General features: G+C 48.6%; 1 protein-coding gene across 2 annotated transcripts in view; it reads right to left on the bottom strand.

The window, feature by feature from the left end:
* Window positions 1-620: 620 nt before the first annotated feature.
* The window catches only part of Ghrh (growth hormone releasing hormone), a 30,902-nt gene continuing 11,553 nt past the window's right edge, over window positions 621-19,969 (bottom strand). The window contains exons 1-5 of one of the 2 annotated variants that reach the window (XM_076928302.1): window positions 8,379-8,442; window positions 4,749-4,839; window positions 4,457-4,561; window positions 2,699-2,789; window positions 621-755 (exon numbers count right to left, since the gene is read on the bottom strand). In XM_076928302.1, the coding sequence (XP_076784417.1) occupies window positions 717-755; window positions 2,699-2,789; window positions 4,457-4,561; window positions 4,749-4,819 (306 nt within the window). In that variant the 5' untranslated portion in view covers window positions 4,820-4,839; window positions 8,379-8,442 and the 3' untranslated portion in view covers window positions 621-716. Of the gene's footprint in view, window positions 756-2,698; window positions 2,790-4,456; window positions 4,562-4,748; window positions 4,840-8,378; window positions 8,443-19,969 lie in introns of those variants that run through there. The other variant, XM_034493760.2, reaches the window with a different exon arrangement.

Raw genomic sequence — 19,969 nt, forward strand, 5'->3', positions numbered from 1 at the left:
CGTCTCAGGACCGAGGTCACTGCTTCCCTTTCCTGCTGGCATTCAACTAGGTTGGCTGGGAAAACCTAGAAGTAGGAGTCTCATCCAATTTTAAATGTTGTGGTTATTTTTACAGTTTTAATCAGTCATTCCAGACATCCCATCATCCAGGCTTTACAGTTGTCAATTTTTAAGGCTTAATTTACTCGGGTTTTTGTTTGTTTGTTTGTTTGTTTGTTTTTCTGAGAAGTTGTTGTATGTAGCCCAGACGGACTTGGAATTTACTACATAGGCAAGGACAGTGGCCTTTTTTTCTGAGACCTCTCTCACTGGGACTCAGACTAAACTAATTGGCCAGCGAGCCTCAGGGATCCATTTTTCTTGGCCTCTCCATCTCTGACACTATAGGCACGCACTCCTGTCTTACTTTATGTGGGTGCTAGGGTCTGAGCTCGTCTTCATGCTTGCTCGCACAGCAAGAACCTCACCAGCTGAGCTGTCTCTCCAGTTCCAACTGTTTCACACCGTTATACTCACCGTTATCATGCTACTTGGGAGAGGTAGCCATATTAAACCATGTTTTTAAAAAAACAAACAAACAAAATAAAACAGATTGACAATAAAAGAAGCTGAACTGCAGGTGAGAATGGGGGTTTTATTGTATTTACAGAGGAAGGTAAAGGTCAGGACTGAAGGAGAAGTAACGGGGGTACAGGTGTGTCTGGGGGCTAGGGCGCTCAAGCCTCCGCTGAAGGCTTCATCCTTCGGAATCCCTGCTGCAGAAAGAAAGAGACACTCAATCCAGATGCCAGGACTCGTGAGCCACTAAAATGACTGGGGTTCCAGGTGGGGCCAGAACTCTGGTTCCCAGAGACAGGAGGGAGGCATTGGCTGGAAAGATGCTGATGGCCATAACCGTGTAAATCCCACTGTCACTGTTAGCCCTTGCCCTGCTAACTGTCTGCCACTGAGGCCTTGAGCTTCTCTCCTGACCCTTAGACAGGACCAGCTTTGTCCCATACACCCTACAAACCTTTCTGTTGGTCACAAGTTGAATGACCAACCTTACAAGAACAAGTGGGACTCCTCCCTGCCTCTGTGAGGTGGACTCCATGAGAGCAGAAGCTACCCCGTGATCTGAATATAACTGATGCCCAGCCCAGGGCTTCACACACAGAATCCACCGGATGGTTGTTGCAAAGGTAAGAGAAAGGTTGGCCTCTTCTCAGGAAGGTTAGCAGAGGGGATGGGTACAAATTGTTCTCTTCTACTCCATAGATTTTCTTCTGAGGCAGAGTCTTAAACTACAGCTTAAGCTGTCCAGGAACTTTTTATTTTTAAGAATTATTTATGTGTGTATTTTATGTATATGGGTGTTTTGTCTGCATGTATGTTTTCAAACCAGAAGAGAGCATTCAGTCCCATGGGACTACTACAGCTACAGATGGTTGTGAGCCACCACGTGGGTGCTGGGAATGCAGGACCTCTGCCACCCCACCGTAGCAACTGCTCCTAACTGCTGAGTTCTCTTTTCAGTCCTGGCCTTGAACTATTAGTCTTCCTGTCTTAACCTCCCAAATGTGGGGTTACAGGGACCGAGCCACAAGTCTCTACCTCTCTTAGGCCCCTTGTCATATTTGGAGGGAACAAGAGAGCCATTGGAATTCTTAGAGACAACAACATTCCCGTGGTTCTAGCCTCTGAGCTCTTACAAGGGAACAGAATTCACCTGTTCCTTTTGCAGAGGAGGAAATTGTGGGTAGAGAGCTCCAAAGCCAGCCTGCATCCTGCCTGCATCCTGCCTGCATCCTGCCTTTAGTCTGGTTCACTAAGCCCCTCCCTCATCATCTGTCTGACAACTGAGTTTGCTTCCTAGGCTGCTGCAGGAGCAGAGTCCTGCCGGAACGTGCATGTGCTCAGTTTACAGTCTTTAGAACTAGGTCTTATGGGAAGACATCCCAAGGCAGACAAAGACAGCCTGGACTTGCCAGTCTCTCCGGCCCTGCCTCTTCTTAGCTTTACTTTTCCTCTTCTGTAAAAAGGGGAAACAGTCTCCATCTTCCCTGACTCCTGGTGGGGATGTGAGGATCAGGGAGATGGGGAAACTGTCATGACCAGCTCTGCTTCTTATGACAGTATGTGCCTGTCCTATCAGCACCAGGAATGGGAAATCCAGCTTGTTTTGGGCATTATAGGTACATGGGTCTTTTTACAGGGGGGGTCTGAGGTGTACCTGTTGTATTACAACAATCCCTTGGGGCACCTGTTAAGGGTCTGAGACTCATATCAGAAGCACTGATAACAGTTCAGACACGCTGAGCCTGGCCTCTTACTCTGTGCTGCAATGGCCAGCATGCAGTCCCCTTACATGTATGGCTTAGCGGGCAGAGAGCCTTGTCTCTTTGCTTGGATGACTAGGTCCCACACTTGTGGGAAAATCCAGAGGGAAGGAAGTCTCAAAGTCCCTAGAAAAATCTCCCTCAGGTGGGTGCCGGTGGCCATGCCTTTAATCCTAGCACTTGGGAGAGAGGCGGCCAAGCAGATCTCTGAGTTCAAGGTCAGCCTGGTCTACAAAGTAAGTTCCAGGACAGCCAAGGCTACCCAGAGAAATACTGTCTCAACCAAAACAAAACAAAAAAAACCTCTCTGCCCCTCCAACCTGTGCCCTTCCTCCTCCACCTGTACCCCACCCCCATTTGTGTTTTTGCAGAAGGGTTACCAAGATGCTCTCCAGGGTCAACTGCTTGTCCTCTGCCCACACATTGTCCACCCGGCGGCTGAACCTGGTTCTTTGTTCCTCGTTCCTCTCCCTATGGGTTTGGAAAGGAAAAATAGTGAGGGCCACCGTTGAGTGGGATGTCCAGTCGGTCTGAGTGGATTCTTACATTCAGTAATATCTGGGGAGCAGTGGGCCCGGGAGTGGAAAGTACAGCCTGCATGTCTGTACCACTGCAAAACCCTCCCCACAGATCACTAATCTTGTAGATGGAGCATTAAAACAAGTGATCAAATTTATTACCCACCCCACCAGTAACTGGAAAAACTTGGGTGGCAGCTTCTGATACCCACACTGGGAAGGTCACGGCAGGTACTAATTATGAGGTTACTGAATCCGTTTCAGAGCATCTGGTGCCCTCTTTTGACCTTGGAGGGCACCTGGCATGCGTGTGGTAAGCAGACAAAGAAGTAAGTATAGGGAATCTGTTGGGACAACTGTGAGATTTAAATATGCATCGTGAGTGACAGTGTCTCTGAACACAGAAGAGGGTGGTGTTAGATGTTAGGAGATACAAGTGCCACTGGGTAAAAGGTTACTGAGCAAGGCACAGGCTGGAAATCCCAGCATTCAGAAGGTGGAAAGCAGGAGGCTCAGAAGAGATACCCTCAAATACATGTTGAGGTCAAGGCCAGCCTGAGCTAGAGAAGACCCTACCTCAGAAGAAGTGAGGAATTTAAAAATGGCTCAGCAAAAAAGAGACCATCGTCGTGGCAAATGTTCACGTGTCTGGGTGTGCCCCTGTGCGCTGCTCGTACAGGGGAAGTGAGCAAATGGTAGGAGCTGTTCACTCTGAAAGTACCACTGTAGCTTTAAAGTTTGTTTCTTTATCTTTATGTGTATAGGTGTTTTTGACTACATGTATGCCTGGTGCCTGTGGAGGCCAGAAGCAGGCATCAGAGCCCTTGGGACTGGAGTTGTAGACAGGTGTCAGCTTCCATGTGGGTGCTGGGAATTGAACCCAGGTCCTCTGCAAAGGCAGCACATGCTAACCCCATTGCTATTGCATTCTTGTACTTTGAAAGGTTTTTCAAAATAAGAACTACAAAGCCAGGTTGTTTAGATCTTGGCTTGGCAACTCTTTGGGCAGCCTTTAGAGATGACACATGGGTCTGTCCAATGGGGTAATGACAGCTGGTCTCAAAAGATCTGAGAAGAGACTTATGGTGGCTGTCCTGGCACAGGCTTCCTGTGTCCACAGTGCAGTCCCCATGTGTACACATGTCCCCAAGCTCAGTCTTTGTTTCTGGCCTGGAGTCTAGATCAAGTTGGAACAATGGTATTCAGCATGGTCACTGCTGGAGCCAAGGACAGGGAGAGGCACACAGTATGTCTAAGTGGAGGTATGACCTGGGCTACTTTTCCTGAGCAAAATTCAGAAAAAGGGTACATGCCCGGTGGTTCTCAGCCTGTGGGTCTTGACCCCTTTGAGGTTGCAGATGAGATCTGCATGTCAGATGTTCACATTATAATTCACAACAGTAGCAAAGTGACAATTATAAGGTAGCAATCAATGTTATGGTTGGGGATTGCCATAACATGAGGAGCAGTATTAAAGGGCCAGAGCACTAAGAAGGTTAAGAGACACTGATACATGCTGTATCAGGGAAGAAACAAAGCTTGGTCCCCACCTCCTGCCTCAGCCCTTCCCAACTTGGATGCAGAGGTGACTGGGAAGTAGCTACTAGAATGTCCGCTTACCCTTGCTGCCTGTTCATGATGTCATGGATCGCCTTGCGGGCGTATATCTGGCTCAGGAGTCTCCTGTAGTTGCTGGAGAAGATGGCATCTGCATGTCGCTGCATCCTGTGCAAGGGGGTCAGAGGTCAGGATGGGGTTAGGTAGGAGAACACTGCGAGTGTTCCCCTTACTCCCAGAAAGACTCAGATTTTGGCTGCGTGGCCTCTGGGGCTTGGTGTCTCGTCACTTCCTGAGATGAGCAGTTTACACTGGCAGTGGTGACTCAATTTATGCAGGAGTCCCTGCTGCTTACCTGGAGGGGGGCGGTGAGCAGTGGGAGCCACTGGTGAGGGTAAGGATCACAAAGAACACCCAGAGTGGCATTCTTCACTCCTGGGTGGGACCTGCAGAAAGATCAGCAGGATACAATCAGATAGAGCCACAGTATCCCCCAGGGTACCACTCCATGACAAGCCCTGGTCTTCATCCACCTGGATTCAAGTTTGGCATTGCCAGTCCTTAGCTCTAACTTTCCCACCAGAAGTGAAGCCACACACACACTGGCCACCTCGTGGGGCTGAGCTGAAAATCAGTGAAACTGCCCCTCCTGCAAGAGTGAGGGAAGCAAACTGCCTCAGAGAGAGGGGGTGGGGAAGGAGAGAGGACCTTCCCCTGGTCTACTGACAGCAGGAGGCAGAGGCACCATGCTCACAGGTAAATTTGACCTCCAACCCTGGTTCCGATCTTACTAGCTACATTCCCCATTACAGTGGCTTAACCTATCTGGGCCTCAGTTTCCCTAGACATAAGATAGAAGTAATAAGCATTATTATCAGGCCAGGTGCAGAGAAACACCTGAGTGAACAGCGTGGCACATAAGGAACACTCTAGAAACTTCTACTGTGGTCATTTTAGCTCTTATTCACTCAGAGAGCAGATTCTCAGTGTTTCGTCTTGTGTAGAGTTGAAGCAAATGGAGGCCCTTCTTGTTCCAGAAGCTTACATTTTGGAGGTGAGGTTTGAGACAGTGCCTCGAAATGTAACTGAGGCTTGTCTGGAATTCACTTGTGTTGCCCAGGCTCACCTCTAACTCATAATCCTCCTGCCTCAGCCTCCTGAGAGCTAGAATTACAGACATGTGCCACCTCACCTGGCAGAAGTGTTACATTCCCAGAGGATTAGCGCTGAAAGGGAAGAAGGGGCACCGAGAGGGAGTGGGAGTGTGCCCGAGTCTTCTCGGACTTCATAATTCCCCTGAGTTGGACCTGTTAACACCATGTTCCACACTGAGGGGAAGAGCTGCCTTGGCTCAGGAGGATGTTCCTGTCAGCTCTGGCCTGCCCTGTTCTGGAACCACTGGTCATTGAGGAGTCTTCTCAGCATATGTCTGCTCTGCATGATTGAACTGGTCTCTGAGAGGGAGAGCAGCCCTCCTTCCCGATGTTTCTTCTTTCTCCCTAATTCTGCTCAGGGCTGATTTCTGTAAGCCTGGCCAGCACCAACTCAGTCCACCATGCTTGCCTAGGCTCACTTCTCACTGAGCACCGGGCCCCTTCTGCAGATTCTGGCCTCCACTGACAAGGGGTGCCTTGGACCCCCGTAGCATCCATGGGACCTGTTCGCTGCGGCCTCAGGCCCCTCCCTCCACACCAGGCCACTCGAGTACGTTTTTCACCAGACTTAGGCCTTGTTTCTTGGGCCAAGTATCTGCACTTCCTGCCTTCCTCATACATCACACTCCTTCTCCAGGCAGGCTGGGCCTCTCCGGAAGTGGGACTTCAGGGAGTTCCTGGGACATACGGAGGTCCCTTAGCACAGCCTCTGCATTTCCTGCTTCTCCACACACTCTGGCTTCTCACTTCTTCATGTCTCATCTCCAAGGCCCTGGTCTCTTTATTCCCAGAATCAGAAGTCCTCTGTCATGAAGCTCAGACCCTACTCTTGGCCTAATCTCTCCTCTAACTCCTCTACCTCCTCTGCCTTCTCCCCTCCTGCCCTGCTCCCTAGGATTCAAAAGGAGATCCCAGCCAAGTCCCCACCTCCAACCTATGGCCTTCCCTGCCTACTACTCTCCTCACATCCACTTCAGAGCAGGCACGGTCACCCTCATTTCACGGACAAGACCAGAGTCCAAGGAGGAGGAAGGGACTTTTCACATGGTCCTCCATCAAAATAGCTTCAGAGTAGATGCTTTCAAATGGGCCCTTCTTCCCAGGCTAGCAGACTTTCTTGGCCCTTGCAGTCTCAGATACAATGCCCTATTCACAGGTCACCCATTCACAGTTCTTCCTATTCATGGAGCCTTCAAGATTTGTCACCTGCATGTGGGAAAGGGTTCTGAAAAAGATGGAAAGCTTTTGCTCTTTGTCATGAGGCCTCCCAGAAGTCAAAGGGGAAGCAAACACGAGCACATGTTTCCTGCACACCTCCCTCTGAACCCTCAGACACAGCAAATCAATTCTCAGCAGAGAGCAGGCTTCCAGGCGAACAGTTATTTCAAATCCAGTAACACCCCAATCCTTCGTGATAAGGCTTGGACACTGATAAGGCTTGGTCACTGCACGGTCTGGTCAGGCAGGAGACTCAACATTTGCCTTTTGCCCCAGGGATGGGTCCAGACTCTACAGCAACGCCAGATAAGCAAACCTATTGCATGGAGTTGGCCAGTCCCAGTGGACACAGACTGGAGGAACAAGAGTCACTCAGGCTACAGTAAGACAGGAATAGAGACTGTGAAATAGCTGTTGACTCTGTTCTGAGTGACAAAGTGGCCCAAACCCAGCTGCCTCTGGTGATGCTGAAGACACTGTAGATCTTGAAGCACTGGCTTTTGGGGCATTGGATGGGGCTAATTCTGGGGTTAGACATAGATGAAGTAAATGTTGAGTGTTAGAAGGAAGGGGTGTCAATCCTCATCAAATGACACCATTTGCCATCGTCCTGCCACCTGCCACACACCTGTGGCAAACAGAGGTCAAGTCTGAAAGGTACACATGAGCCAGGCTCTGTGAAGACCTCCAGGGGACTGTCTACTCTGGTTAAATGTTCTACTTTGCGACTGACAATCTCAAAGCATGAGATTCTAGTCCAATTCTGAAACCATTTGACCAAGTAACAAACAAACAAAGAAACAAAACAAACAAATCCCTTCAAGTGCAAAGAAACCAGAGGCTGAATATTTTTGTGTTGCCAGAGACGAAGCTCAGGGCTTTGCACATCATCCTGGCCAAAAGCTCTAGCTAGCACCGAACCACATCCCACATAAAATCTTAAGTGTTCAGTGAGGAATCATAAGCCAAAGAAGGGGTTTATGGTGGCAAACAATGATGATGATGATAAGTGCTTCAGGTCTATTCAAGCAGAGAGCAGGGGGGTCACACACTGAGTGACAGAAGCCTCCAAGACCCGATAATTGTGACAGAAAATAAGAGCGAGGAACACGGCTGACATTGAGGAAGAAAGCAAAATATTATCAATTTCCAGGCAATCATACTGAGTTGGCTCTGATGATCGATGAGCCGAATTGATCTCTCCAGCAACTGGATGGCTTTCAGAAAAAATGCATAGCGGAGTCCTGTCATTGACAGGAAAAACCCAGCCCAGCTCACAGCTCAACCCAGAAGCTTGCCCCACACCCTGGAAGGAGCCTTCAAGCCGTCTCTTGACTCTCACCAACCCTGCAACACTTGTGCCTGCTACTTCTCCATGTGCCCGAGTACCATGCCTTCACCATGGTCCCTACATGGCACCAGCCACCAAAAGCCACCAAAGCCACTAGAGCTCTACTGAAGAAACAATACACTATGAACAGTTACTACATGTCCTCACCAGCCTGTGGACACAGCGCTGGCCATGGGCCATTTGACTTGGCTTCTGTGAGTTGGTGAGACATCAATTTTTCTTGCCCCTATCCAGCCCTACCCCCAGGACCGTCCCCTCTCACCTCCGAGGTGACAGGTATTCCTCTCCGATTGAGGCGCTGCTCAGGTTCCACTGACCTCAGACTGGGCATCAGCGCCAGCCACTGCTGTAATTCACATTTATACCTCCATTTCCGTAAGTGTTGTCAGCGTCAGAGAGTCAATTGCGCAGAAGTCAACCAAAAGTGCCATTTTTAGCATCACACAGACAAACTAATGGAGAAAAGTGGTTTCTGTGCCCCCACTAATTAAGACCCACACCGAACTTTTCCTTCATCTTTGTGGTGAACAGAATATAATGTTGAATGATTATTCTGAGAAAAATGGTGAATAACACTAGGATTCTAATAATTATATTTACAACAATGTCATGGCTTTGTGCTCCAAAACTGTCCTTTTCCAAGTTCCTATAATTCTGTTTTGTCCACACATTAATTTTATTTCACTATGGAGTAGATAATATTACTAATAAGTGTTTCTCCCCCCTTAGTGGGGAAAATTGTTCACTGTCTCCCTTGTCATCCAATTATCAGAATGTCCCTGTGTTTGATTTATACCAGCTGCAGCTGTAAACAGGCAGATATTGACAGCCAAACCCTGGAGCAACCTCTGCAATGTGTCAAGACAGCCCAACACTGAAGCTGCCTCAGAGAAGTGTGAAGGGAGAGAAGAGACAGAGACCTTAGGAGAACTGTGATGTTTCCAGATTTTTCTATCCTGTAGCTAAGCGTTCTCAAGAATGGCATAAAGGCGTCTGAGGCAGAAGCGCTGGCTTTTCATGCAACTCTGTGGGTCAGAAGAGAGAGATTCACACAGAGGTCAGAGACCTGCCTCCTCTCCCTTCTGTCACTCACAACCTCTGTGACCCTTGCAAGCTCCTTCTGCCCTTAAGGCCTCAGTTTCTATACCTGGGAATAACAGCTTTCACACTTTTTTTAAAAGTTTCTTTTCTTTGGAATCCATATAAATTAGAACCTATAAAACAGATTCTTAAGTGGGCCTCACTGAGTATTGGAGAGTGTGTATTCGAAGTGTCAACTTCTTGGGTGGCTGAGACAGGAGAATCGCTTGAGTCCAGGAGTTCTAGGCCAGCTTGGGCAATATAGCCAAGCAGGCAAAGAAGAGATGGCTCAGTTTGTAAAGGGCGTGGGATCGAGGAATGAGGTCTTTTTATCTTTTCTTTTCTTTCTTTCTTTTTTTTTTTTTTTTTTTTTTTTTTTTTTGTTTGTTTGTTTGTTTTTTGAGACAGGGTTTCTCTATGTAGCCCTGGCTATCCTAGAACTCTGTAGACCAGGCTGGCCTTGAACTCAGAAATCCGCCTGCCTCTGCCTCCCAAGTGCCCGGGATTAAAGGCGTGCGCCACCACCACTGCCCGGCCTTTTTTCCTTCATTGTATGACTATGACAGCTTGCTTATCCACTCACCTTGAGGAACGGTTAAGTTAATTCTAGTCGGAGGCTGTACATTAAGAATCACACTCAGAGCTGGAGTGGTGGCTTAGTGATCAAGAGCACAGGTTGCTCTTTCAGAGGCCGCATGTTTGATCTCACAGGTTGACTCAGCCATCTGTAACTCCAGTCCCAGGGAATCCCAGTGCCCCCTCCTGGCCTCTATGGGCACTGCATGCACAAGGAGCTCAGACATAGATGAGGCAAAACACCCACACACAAAAAATGAAAAATAAATAAATAAATAAAATTGTGTCTAAAAGTTATGAATCTTTGCAAGATTCAGTGAGAATGGGTAAATTCATCAGTCTTGGCGAGCTCTAGGAGCAGAACTGTTGTTGTGCTGTAAGAGAATACTTTGACTATTTAAAAGGCTGCCAAGCGTTAAAATCGCGTGAAAGTGCTTGCTGTACAAGAACCTGAATTCTATCCCTGGAGCCTATGGTCCAAGGAGAGAACCAACTCCCCAAAGCTGCCCTCTGACCTCAGTAGGGTCACTGTGGCTCATGGCTGCTGGCATAAACACACAAAATAATGGGTGTGCACACAAGTCATACACACAGAAGGGAGAGGAGGAGGAGGAGGAGGAGAAGGAGGAAGGAGTGCCTGCCAAACTCTCCTCCAGAACCCAATAGTTGTACCACTTACATTCCCTCCAGGGTGAAGGCACACCGGCTGGCCAGTTGTTAAGTGAGCATCTGTTTCCTTCTCTTACAAATTCTTATTAAACATGTAATTAGCTCCCCTAACCCTCCAGCCCACAGTGCTCTTTGCACTCGCTATCCCAAGAGCCAGGGTCTCATTTCTGCCACTGTGGCAATATATGGGCCTCTGTCCTCTGTGCTGGGTTTGGGCCTTGAGAAACAGGGGGACCCAGCACCTCTCTTCACTGGTGCCTTCAGAGAGTTGTGGGAAGCAGAAGCTTCAATTCCAAAAACACACAAAAGTGCTCAAGAATTGTGGGGGAAGGAAAGGTCATTTTAAACAGGAAGCACTTCATCAGCTGGGATAAGAAAGAAGCCTAAAACAGGCACACTGGCTAGGGCGGCCAGTGATTCCTATGAAACAGCCCTCTGCCCCATGAGAGAATCTGGAGCAGAGGTGAGGATCACGACACCTGCCTCCTCAGTCAGGAGGTGGAGACAGGCTGTGACTTAGCAAGTGGAGGCAGATACAGCTTATGACCAGTCCTGCGCTCAGAAAGCCAAGCTGCATGGTTAGGGGAGCTGAGAGCCATCTCATGCCTTATTTGTTGACAAGTCCACTAAGATGGGGTGAGAAAGCCAGGAAGACTCCCAAGAATGAAAATCCAGCCTCCACCTCTGATTCCCACCACCCTGCTCTGGCTGGCCTCGCTCAGTGCTGGCTCCTTCCCAAGATGTGTTTTTAACCCAGCCTTAATTAGTGATTGTGTCGGTGTCTAGGGTCCTGGGGCTTGAGCTGAAACAAAAAACAAAACAAAAAAAAAAAACAAAAAAAACCCCAACCAACCAAACAACCAAACAAACAAACAAACAAACAAAAAAAAAAAAACAAGAGAGAGAGAGAGAGAGAGAGCACCCCAGAGAGAGGTGGGTTCTAAAAGGCCCCCAAAGGCTGGGGCAGTGTGGCCAGGCTGAGAGGGAGACAGGCTGCACATTTGTGTTGCAAATTTCCAGTGTGAGAGCCAGCCATTCAAAAAGGTGGCTGCTGCAGGCTGGGCAGGGAGGGGAGGGAGAGCCCACGAACAAAGGGGGCCTATCTGTGGGCCTCAGACTCTACTTTGTGAAAGCTGCTTTCATGTCTTTCCTGAAGGATGGAAGCATTCCCAGCCTGCCCCAGGCCACTGTGCAGGAGACGGGGAGGTCCAGACCCTAGACTTCCCGATTCCCTTGACCCTCTTGCCCTTCCGGGTCTGTTTATGGAGTCCTTAGTAGCAAGTGTCACGTGGATGTACGTGTGTGTTATGCCAGAGCCAGGCCACCACTGTGGGCTGCTGTGGCCTTTCTGGGTGGCCCCAGACAAGACACTTGATTTCTCTGAGCCCTGGTTTCTTTTTCTGTAATTTGGCCTGGTTGGTCTTCTTTCCTAGTTTGTGTGATCCCTCCAGAAAAGTCGAAGCTCATCTTTTTTTTTTTTTTTTTTTTTTTTGAAAAGCCCGAATCCAAGGAGATCTTGCAGAGCTCGCCAATGAAGAGATAAAGTTAAGACTCGCCTACCTGAGCTGGTCTCTAATCCCAGCATCTTCCATCCCAGTAGATGGAGGCAGAAGGACCACAAGGTCAAGGAGCACCTTGGGGCTACAGGGAGAGTTCAAGACCAGCCTAGGCAATTCACAAAATAAAATTTTAAAAGGGGCCTGGAGATATAGCACAGTGATGCACAGTTGTCTCTGTGTGACACCTCTGGGTTACTCGAGAGTGGCAGTTCTAGTAAATTCTTCTTGCTTAGAATATCTCACCTGTGGCCAGAGAACTATGAACCATGCGTGTCTACCAGGCTGGCTATAGGGTGCTACAAGGAAACTGTCCCTACATCAGGCTGCTTTTCCTTGGGCCTGTCTCTCCAAGAAACATTCTCCCTGCCTGATCTCCCCTGGGTTTGGATGATTTTATATGTGTGGGGGAAGGGAATGCTTTCTTTCTCTAAGTCTCTCCAGATGCTAGGCACCAAAGCTAATCCGGGTCCGAATAGCAGGTGTGTTGGTGAGGAGGGGGAGTTGGTAAAAGAACAGAATCTTAGGCTCACCAGAAACGAGCTCAAAGGGTCATTTTATTCTAGGATGCTAAGACATCAGACACTCTCTAGTCTCTCTAAAAGCCCTATGGTTATGCCGGGGCTGGAGGGTCATGGCCTCAGGCAGCCAGGAGGTGGCGCTGTTCTCCAGTCTTTGGTAGTGTCAGGCAATGTCAGAGATACCTTGTGTGCGGCTTTGTTCCCTATGAAATCCCCGGACTAACAAAACAGATTCTGGTCAGATCTACCATGCCATCCTCTGCCACCCAAACCTCTTCATCTTTCTCTTCCCAATTCATACCCAAGTTTTTATCTGTGTTTCCACTTAGGGGAACGTCCGGGCTCAAGCCCTGCTTCAGGACCAAAGTATATCTCACCCAGGGCTCTCAGCACACCTCAGGGCCAAGAGCATGTGTCAGTCAGTAAGGAAGGAGCCTCTCTTTCGATCTCCTGTGAAGTCTCAGGGTTAGCACATCTTAGTGACAATCAGTTGTGCAGACATGAAGTGGACCTTCTTATTTTCCCATCAGAGTTGAACCTCAAAGCCCTGTCTGAATCTCTAGTTCTCAGTTTCCCGTGACATAAAACATCAGGGCTCTACTATAACCTCATGTCCGCTCCCCAGTTGCACTTCAGTTAAGGGATCTAGTAATCCAGCACCAACTACCAGAAGCAAAATGTCTGAGTTCTTCAGGGACTCAATCTCCAGCCCAACTTTCACCCACTCCCAGTCATTCAGTCCAAGGTCAGCCCTGCCACACCCAGCCCACTCACCCCTGGCTCCCTAGAAGCTCTGATACTGAACTCCAGAAGCCGAATTCACGTCTAGGACCCAACTTGTATCTCTAGCCCTCTCACCTGGGGCCAGCAATTATTTACTAAACTTCAGTTGTCCTAACCTACAGCCCAGGTGGTACGTCCACCATCCATGACTTCACCACTCAGCAGCCATCAGGATTAGGGACACCTAGGTCTCCCACTGCAGGACTAACAAAGCTGAACCTTGAAGAATGCGGAATGCTATGTCCAGTCCCACAGACAGTAAGTGGGGGCCTGAGTCAAAACAAGCGTTTGTGTTTCATTCCGGAGCAGTGTAACCGCCCTGGCTCAGCTATAGCACTCTGAGGCAAATTTCCTCCAGCCTTACAACAAATAGCAGATTTCTCACGGAGTAAAGCCAGTGGAGGTCTCTGTAGATCCGGTCAGGTGAAGTTCTCAATGTGATAAGATTAAGACTGACCCGTAGTTCATGACAGGGGGACTGTGAGGGAAGATGGCTCTGTGGGGTTCACATGCATTCATCACAGTGGGGTGAGAAGGCTCTGCAGACCCTGATGCACAAGGAGAGAACCAGTTCACACAAGTTTTTTCTGACCTCCATATGTGTAATGTACATACACACACATAAATAAATAAATAAATAAATAAATAAATAAATGTCATACGTGGCTTTTGATTAACATCAGAACCTTTCAGATGTGGTGACTTCATGAAGCCAGGCTCTGACTCAGTTCACAGCTCCCTCAGATTGGTCTCTTACAGACAAGCATTCCAGAACGCTAAGCAAGGAGAAGGCATCACTTCTAGTGATTTGTGTGTCTCATCGTCCCTCTGAGCTGTCACCCGTTCTTTTGTAATCTTTCCATCAGGCAACACCCACTGGAGCTAAGCACCCTGCTTGGTGGTCAGGAACCAGGAAGAATAAGATGCGATCGAATGAAATGATATTTATGAAGCACTGCTCTGTGCTGAGTGAGGCACTGGGGAGCCCTGGTGTTCTGGGGCTTGCTCTGGTGGAGATTCCACTCTAGACAGGACGGCAAGCAGAACATTGTTTACAGTGTGATGTGCATGCTCTGTAACAGAAGTGTGCTTAGTGCTCTCAGAGCGGAGTGGGTGCAGGTTCAGTTTGCCAGCCAGCAGCGGGGGCTTTGTGAGGGACGTGGCATTGAGATTGGGCCTCAAAGAGAAGTGGGAAAATCAGTCTAGTATGAACAAAGGGCAGGGGTGGGATACTTACTGTGGCTGGAGGGAGGGCCCTTGGATCTTTTGTGTGTGTGGAGTGTACTTGTGTATGTGTGGAGGCTCTTACGTGTTGCAGGTGCACATGCATGTGTGTGTAGAAGCTCATGTGCATTGCAGATGCATAGGCATGCATGTGCGTGGGCAGAGGCCAGAGGTCAGAGGTCAGCATTGGGGGTTTTTCTCCATCACTTCCCCACTTTTACTTTTTAAAATATAGGCCTTTAAAAAATTATAGCGGAGCGATGGTAGCATGTGCCACCTTTAGTCTCAGCACTTAGGAGGCAGAGGCAGGTGGATCTCTGCCTCTGAGGCCAGCCTGATCTACATACTGAGTTTCAGGACAGCCAGGGTTAGGTAGAGAGCCCCTGTCTCAAATATATGTGCAGGTACCTGTGGAGGCCAGAAAAGAGCATTCTATTTTCTGTAATTAGCTGTGAACCTCCCAATGTGAGGGATAGGTGGGAACCGAACCCAGGTCCTTTGCAAGAAGAACTCTTAAACTGCTGAGCTATCTCTCTAGGCGCTCTACTTTATTCTCCAAGACATTCTTGTTGAACAAATTCCACTGGACTGGCTGGTCAGCAAGCCGCCAGGGTCTTTTTATTTCTGCCTGCCCAGAACTGGAATCACAGGAATGTTGTTTGACATAGATTCCAGGGATCTGAGTTCTGGTGCTCAAACGTACATAACTAATTCCCAATTGATCGCCATGTCGTCCCGTCCTTTGTGTGCTTCTCCGATGGACTGATTGACTCCTAATTCAACTGTTTGGAGTAGGACCTAGGATTCTGGAGTGTTAATCAAGGCCCTAACTTGTTTTGATATGAACCTGAGTTCCTGGCTCCACCAGCAGGAAATATAGGTGATTTCGACCAAGCTATGCAGGGTTTCAAACGCTACACTAAGGAATTTAGTTCTTTCTTGTTCTCTACAGAAAGAGGCCATTGGAGGCTCTCGAAGCCTGGTGGGATGGTTTGAGAGGGGGAACATTGGCAGCAGCCTGAAGGAAGTGAATCCAGTCAGAAAGCCCAGGCTAGTATGCCTATGGCCTGAAGCAGTGCAATGGTGAAAGGTAACTAAGGGAAGCACCACAAGATGAGCATAGACTAGACCAGCACAGCCTAGACCAGGATAGCCTAGATGAGCATAGCAGGGCAGCCAGATGAGGGAAGTGAAGGGATGCCCAAGTGAGTCTATGAATGACTGGAGGGAGGTCAGGATGCTTGTGGGGACCAAGTTAAGAGGGGATAGGAGCTCCATTTGCACTTGTTGCAGCTGGAGTGTCATGAGACCTCCCAAGAAACCCTGGGCACCAGGGAGCTGGAGCTGGTCCAGATCTTGGAAATGATGGTTATTTCTCTAAGCTGCCTCCTTCTTCCCTTTCTTCCGTCCTCAAAGGGCACAGGATTCAGGAGTAGGGTGGGGGTAGGGGAGACCTTGGAAATTTTACGTCTACCTTCAAGACAGGAAAATGGGAAGTAGAAATAGGGAATACAGGCCAGAGAGATGGTGCAGCAGATAAAGGCGCTTACCATGCAAGCCCAACCACTTAAGTCAGATCCCTGGGACCCACATAAAGTGGACGGAGAGGGGACAACCCTGCTAAGTTGTCCCCTGACCTCTACACACACTAATAACAAAGTCAAAAAAGAAATGACCCAAGTGAGAAAGCAGCTGCTTTCTGTCAGCCTGGACCCAGATGAGCCAACACGTGCCCAGAGAGATGGGGTCTCAAAACTAAGATCCTCTTCTTTGCTGAGTCTCCCAGAGGCAAATCCATCCCCAGGCTCAAAACATACAGATCCAAAGACTCGGGTGAGAGGGTAAAGGAGAAGAAGCAAAGGGGTCCCTGCAAGAGAGGTGGGAAACTGTTTAGTGGAAGAACCCCTCCCAAGCATCCATGAGGTCCCGAGTTCCACCCTCAGCACTGGAAAAGGAATGAAGAATTGTGAGAGAAAGCCAGCGGAGACTGATAATTTCAGTAAGCAATTGTGGTGTTCGTCATCTCCCTCACTGGACTGAGATTTGAAGCAAATCTCAGACTGGCAAATATTTCAGCACATATCTCAAAAAAGATAAGGGTTCTTTCTTTAACATAGTCACAATCCCATTATCACCCTGTAAGAAAAAAAAAATTTAACAATAATTCCCATTGAGGGCAATTTGACAAGACCTCAGAATGGAAGCCAGGCCGATGTCCTCAAGCTGGAGCTGTCATAAACCCATGATAAGGAATCTAAATTCTCCCAAGATAATTATAGCCAAGGTGAAAAGGCGATTGGAGAGGCAGGAATTTTAGAAGCTTGTAGGGGGCTCTGGGAAGAAAATCTTATTTTAAAGGGGGGAGGAAGGAAGCATAGAAACATTTGCAGAGCATAAAAGAAAACAGTGTCCTTGACCCCCGTTTTCCTCACCCAAGGGCCTTTAGTCATAAATAAGAGATAGGAAACAGGTCTGAAGTGAACCCAATCAGATAAAAATAACAAAAGAGGAATTACTAATTGCAACAGATTGCTGGGGTTCATTTCCCACCCAGGCTATGCAGTTCTGTACATTTCATGGGGAAGGGCGGTTAGCCATATTGCTATTCATCAGAGGTCTGTGCATTCCTATTAACGGATCAGTGAGGACATTTCTCCCACAACAGGGGTAGTAGGAGAGCAAGGTTCAAAATTTAGATGTCTACAAACTTACACTTCGGGGTTGTGGGAGCCGGGTGAACAGGGAGCCGCGACCAGAAGAGACCTGCAACCAGGACTGCCGACCTGGAGCCAAACAGACCTGGAGCACCAGTGATGTCGAAGTGTGTCCAGACCCTGAAAATCCCGTCTTAAAGCCAGCAGGAGCAGGACTCCTCCTTCTCTGTCCTGGGGCCTGCATGTTCCAGAGCACGTACATAGCCTTTTGGCCCCATCTCTGTCATCCTTGAGATAGTCATAACCAGTGGCCAGGTTATAGGTTACATTTTCTATCTGGACAAAGTCATGTCCAGACAGCAAGCACCTCAAGTTCTATTTCATGCAAGTAAAGCATTCCCTACACCTTGGCCTTCATCCTGAGTGTCCTACTCACTCCCCCAAAGTGTAAATAGATCTTGTGCTCCCCAGTTGAACGAGCTACAGTGAAGCCTGCCTCTGGAGAGTCTGTTCTTGTTGGGTTCACAATAGCCTGAGGTCTCTAGCACCCCTCTTCGTTCCTGCCTTGATTTTCCTTTCAGGCCACCAGTCAAATCCCTGGCATCATGCCTTTCAGGGAAGAGGAGCAGGTGGGACCGTTAATCTTGGGTAAGTTAGATTCTCTCTCTGGACTGATATGTGAACTGAAGGTGGTAGATTCCAGATTTGATGTGCCAATAAACTACCTAATAAAGTGGTGTGCAACTCCTGGGGTTCAGAATGTGATCCTGGGATTTGGCTCGGTGTTCCGTGGCAACTGCAGAACGCTCCAATAAGCTCAATGAAAGGTGCCATGGAGACGCCTTGCGCTTATTATGTCGGTTCGTGCCTTGGAAACACCCAGGGCTGTATTCTACAGACCCCTGGAAAGAGAATGAAAGGCGGCCCTTGGGGAGCTCCTGGGCAGTGGCTAGCAAGGCACGCTGCTTGGAAGCCGCTTCCAGCCATCCACAGATGGAGTGGGTTGCCCAAAGCCCAGGAAACAAATTGAACAAATCAGCTAAAATGACTGCCCAGTGTCCCGGTTCCACACACCATGGTACGGATAGGAATTTGATGAGTGGTTACCAGGGACTGGGGACTGCGATGAAGCTGGAGGAGCGGGGCTGGCAGAGGATACCGGATGTTGCTGCCCTCTGTTCCTGGATCCCGGGACAGGGGCCTGTGGAATTGTGTATGTCCAGAGCCTTAAGAACTAGTGTTGGAGAGGAGCCAGGCAGAGTAGGCGAGAAACAAAACAAAACACTCTGTCCTGGGGTGGAAGAGGAGTCCTTTCCCCTTCCTGTTTCTGACAGGCTGCAGCATCTGGAGAGAGGAGATGCAGCTCCAGCTGCTCTTGCTTCTGTTTCTAGTTCCTCCAGTGGGCCTTGCCGGCTCCCATCCCCGGCTCTGCTCATCCAGTCCTCAACCAGGAAGGCAGCTCTTTGTCCTGAACAGGCTTGGCTCAGAGCTCAGTGGGTACTGCTGCCCTCCCCTGCCTGCCTGTTTCCAACAAACCACTGTATCTCAGACCCTTAAAAGCAAAACTGTGCTTGCTACCAAAACTCTTTATGTATTTGTCTCTTCTTTTAATTTAAAAATTAAAATTTTATTTACTTTTATTTTTAAATTTCTAACTGTTTTCTTTCTTCCTTCCTCTTCCCCCGCCCCTCTCTTTCATTGGGCTCATGGGTGTGCTCCACCATGTTGGGCTGGGGATGGAACCCAGGGCTTCATGCTCTATGAGATTCTAATCCTCACCCCTGGTTTTTGTTGTTTTGTTTTAGGATCAGGTACCACTCACTGACCTGGTCATCCTCCTGCCTCATTTGCTGGTGCTGAGGTTGGGCTGTGTCTCTATTCAACAAGCTGTGTGTGTTGGACCAACAAGCTGGTTTTTGGACTTGTTGGCCCTCAACATCCTTTTCTGTAGGAAATCAGAATCCACTGAAGTCAATGATGGTTCCTGAAGACAACTTCTAGCACTTCTGAGTTCTCTCCAGTCAGCTCTAGCCCTTCCTTACATATACTTATAGTGAATAAATAGTTAGCAATTCTCTCTGGCCCAGTGGTCCTTATTGGTCATCCCTACCGTGAGCCAGCTGAATGAAAGAATTCTAGCAAGAACAGGCAGACACCCGCCCGTCTTCCCACCCACTTGTCTATACGGTGACATATAGACCTCTGCTTTGGAAGCTGCCCTGAAAGCCCTTGGCTCACAATATGTCTGTCACAAGATAACTCTTGTGAGGATGTTAGGACCTTGTGCCACTTGGTGATGGAGGACACCAGTGGAGTGGAGTAGATGTGTATAGAGCAAGAGGAGGTTGGAGTATTCCACTCAGAGCCCAGTACAGATCCATCAGGACAGTGGCTTTTCAAATGTGGTCCCAGCTGGCACTCTGTGCACTTACTGGGAACTGGGTCAAAGCACCACACACATCAGACCTACTGGAGCAGAAAATGATGACTGAACGCGCCTCTGGCTCTTCAGATGGCTGCCCAGGTTTCTGACCCACTGCTCTCTGCTCAGCCCACGAGCATTAAGACAGATTTCAGCCCCAGAAAGGTCACCCTGATGCTGTTCTCGCCCATGGGTGTCTTGTCTCTCACTGCAGCCGGTCTGCTGATTACGGATATTTGCTTTTCTTTAAAATGTTTCAGAATTGAAAATGAGCTTATCGGAGGTTATTACATTACCATGACAACCGCGCAGCTGACAACAAAGCAGCAGGCAGCTCACATAGCTATCGGTCTCAGTGGCACTAAAGT

Source organism: Arvicanthis niloticus, chromosome 2, assembly GCF_011762505.2.
Source record: "Arvicanthis niloticus isolate mArvNil1 chromosome 2, mArvNil1.pat.X, whole genome shotgun sequence".
NCBI classification, from domain to species: domain Eukaryota; kingdom Metazoa; phylum Chordata; class Mammalia; order Rodentia; family Muridae; genus Arvicanthis; species Arvicanthis niloticus.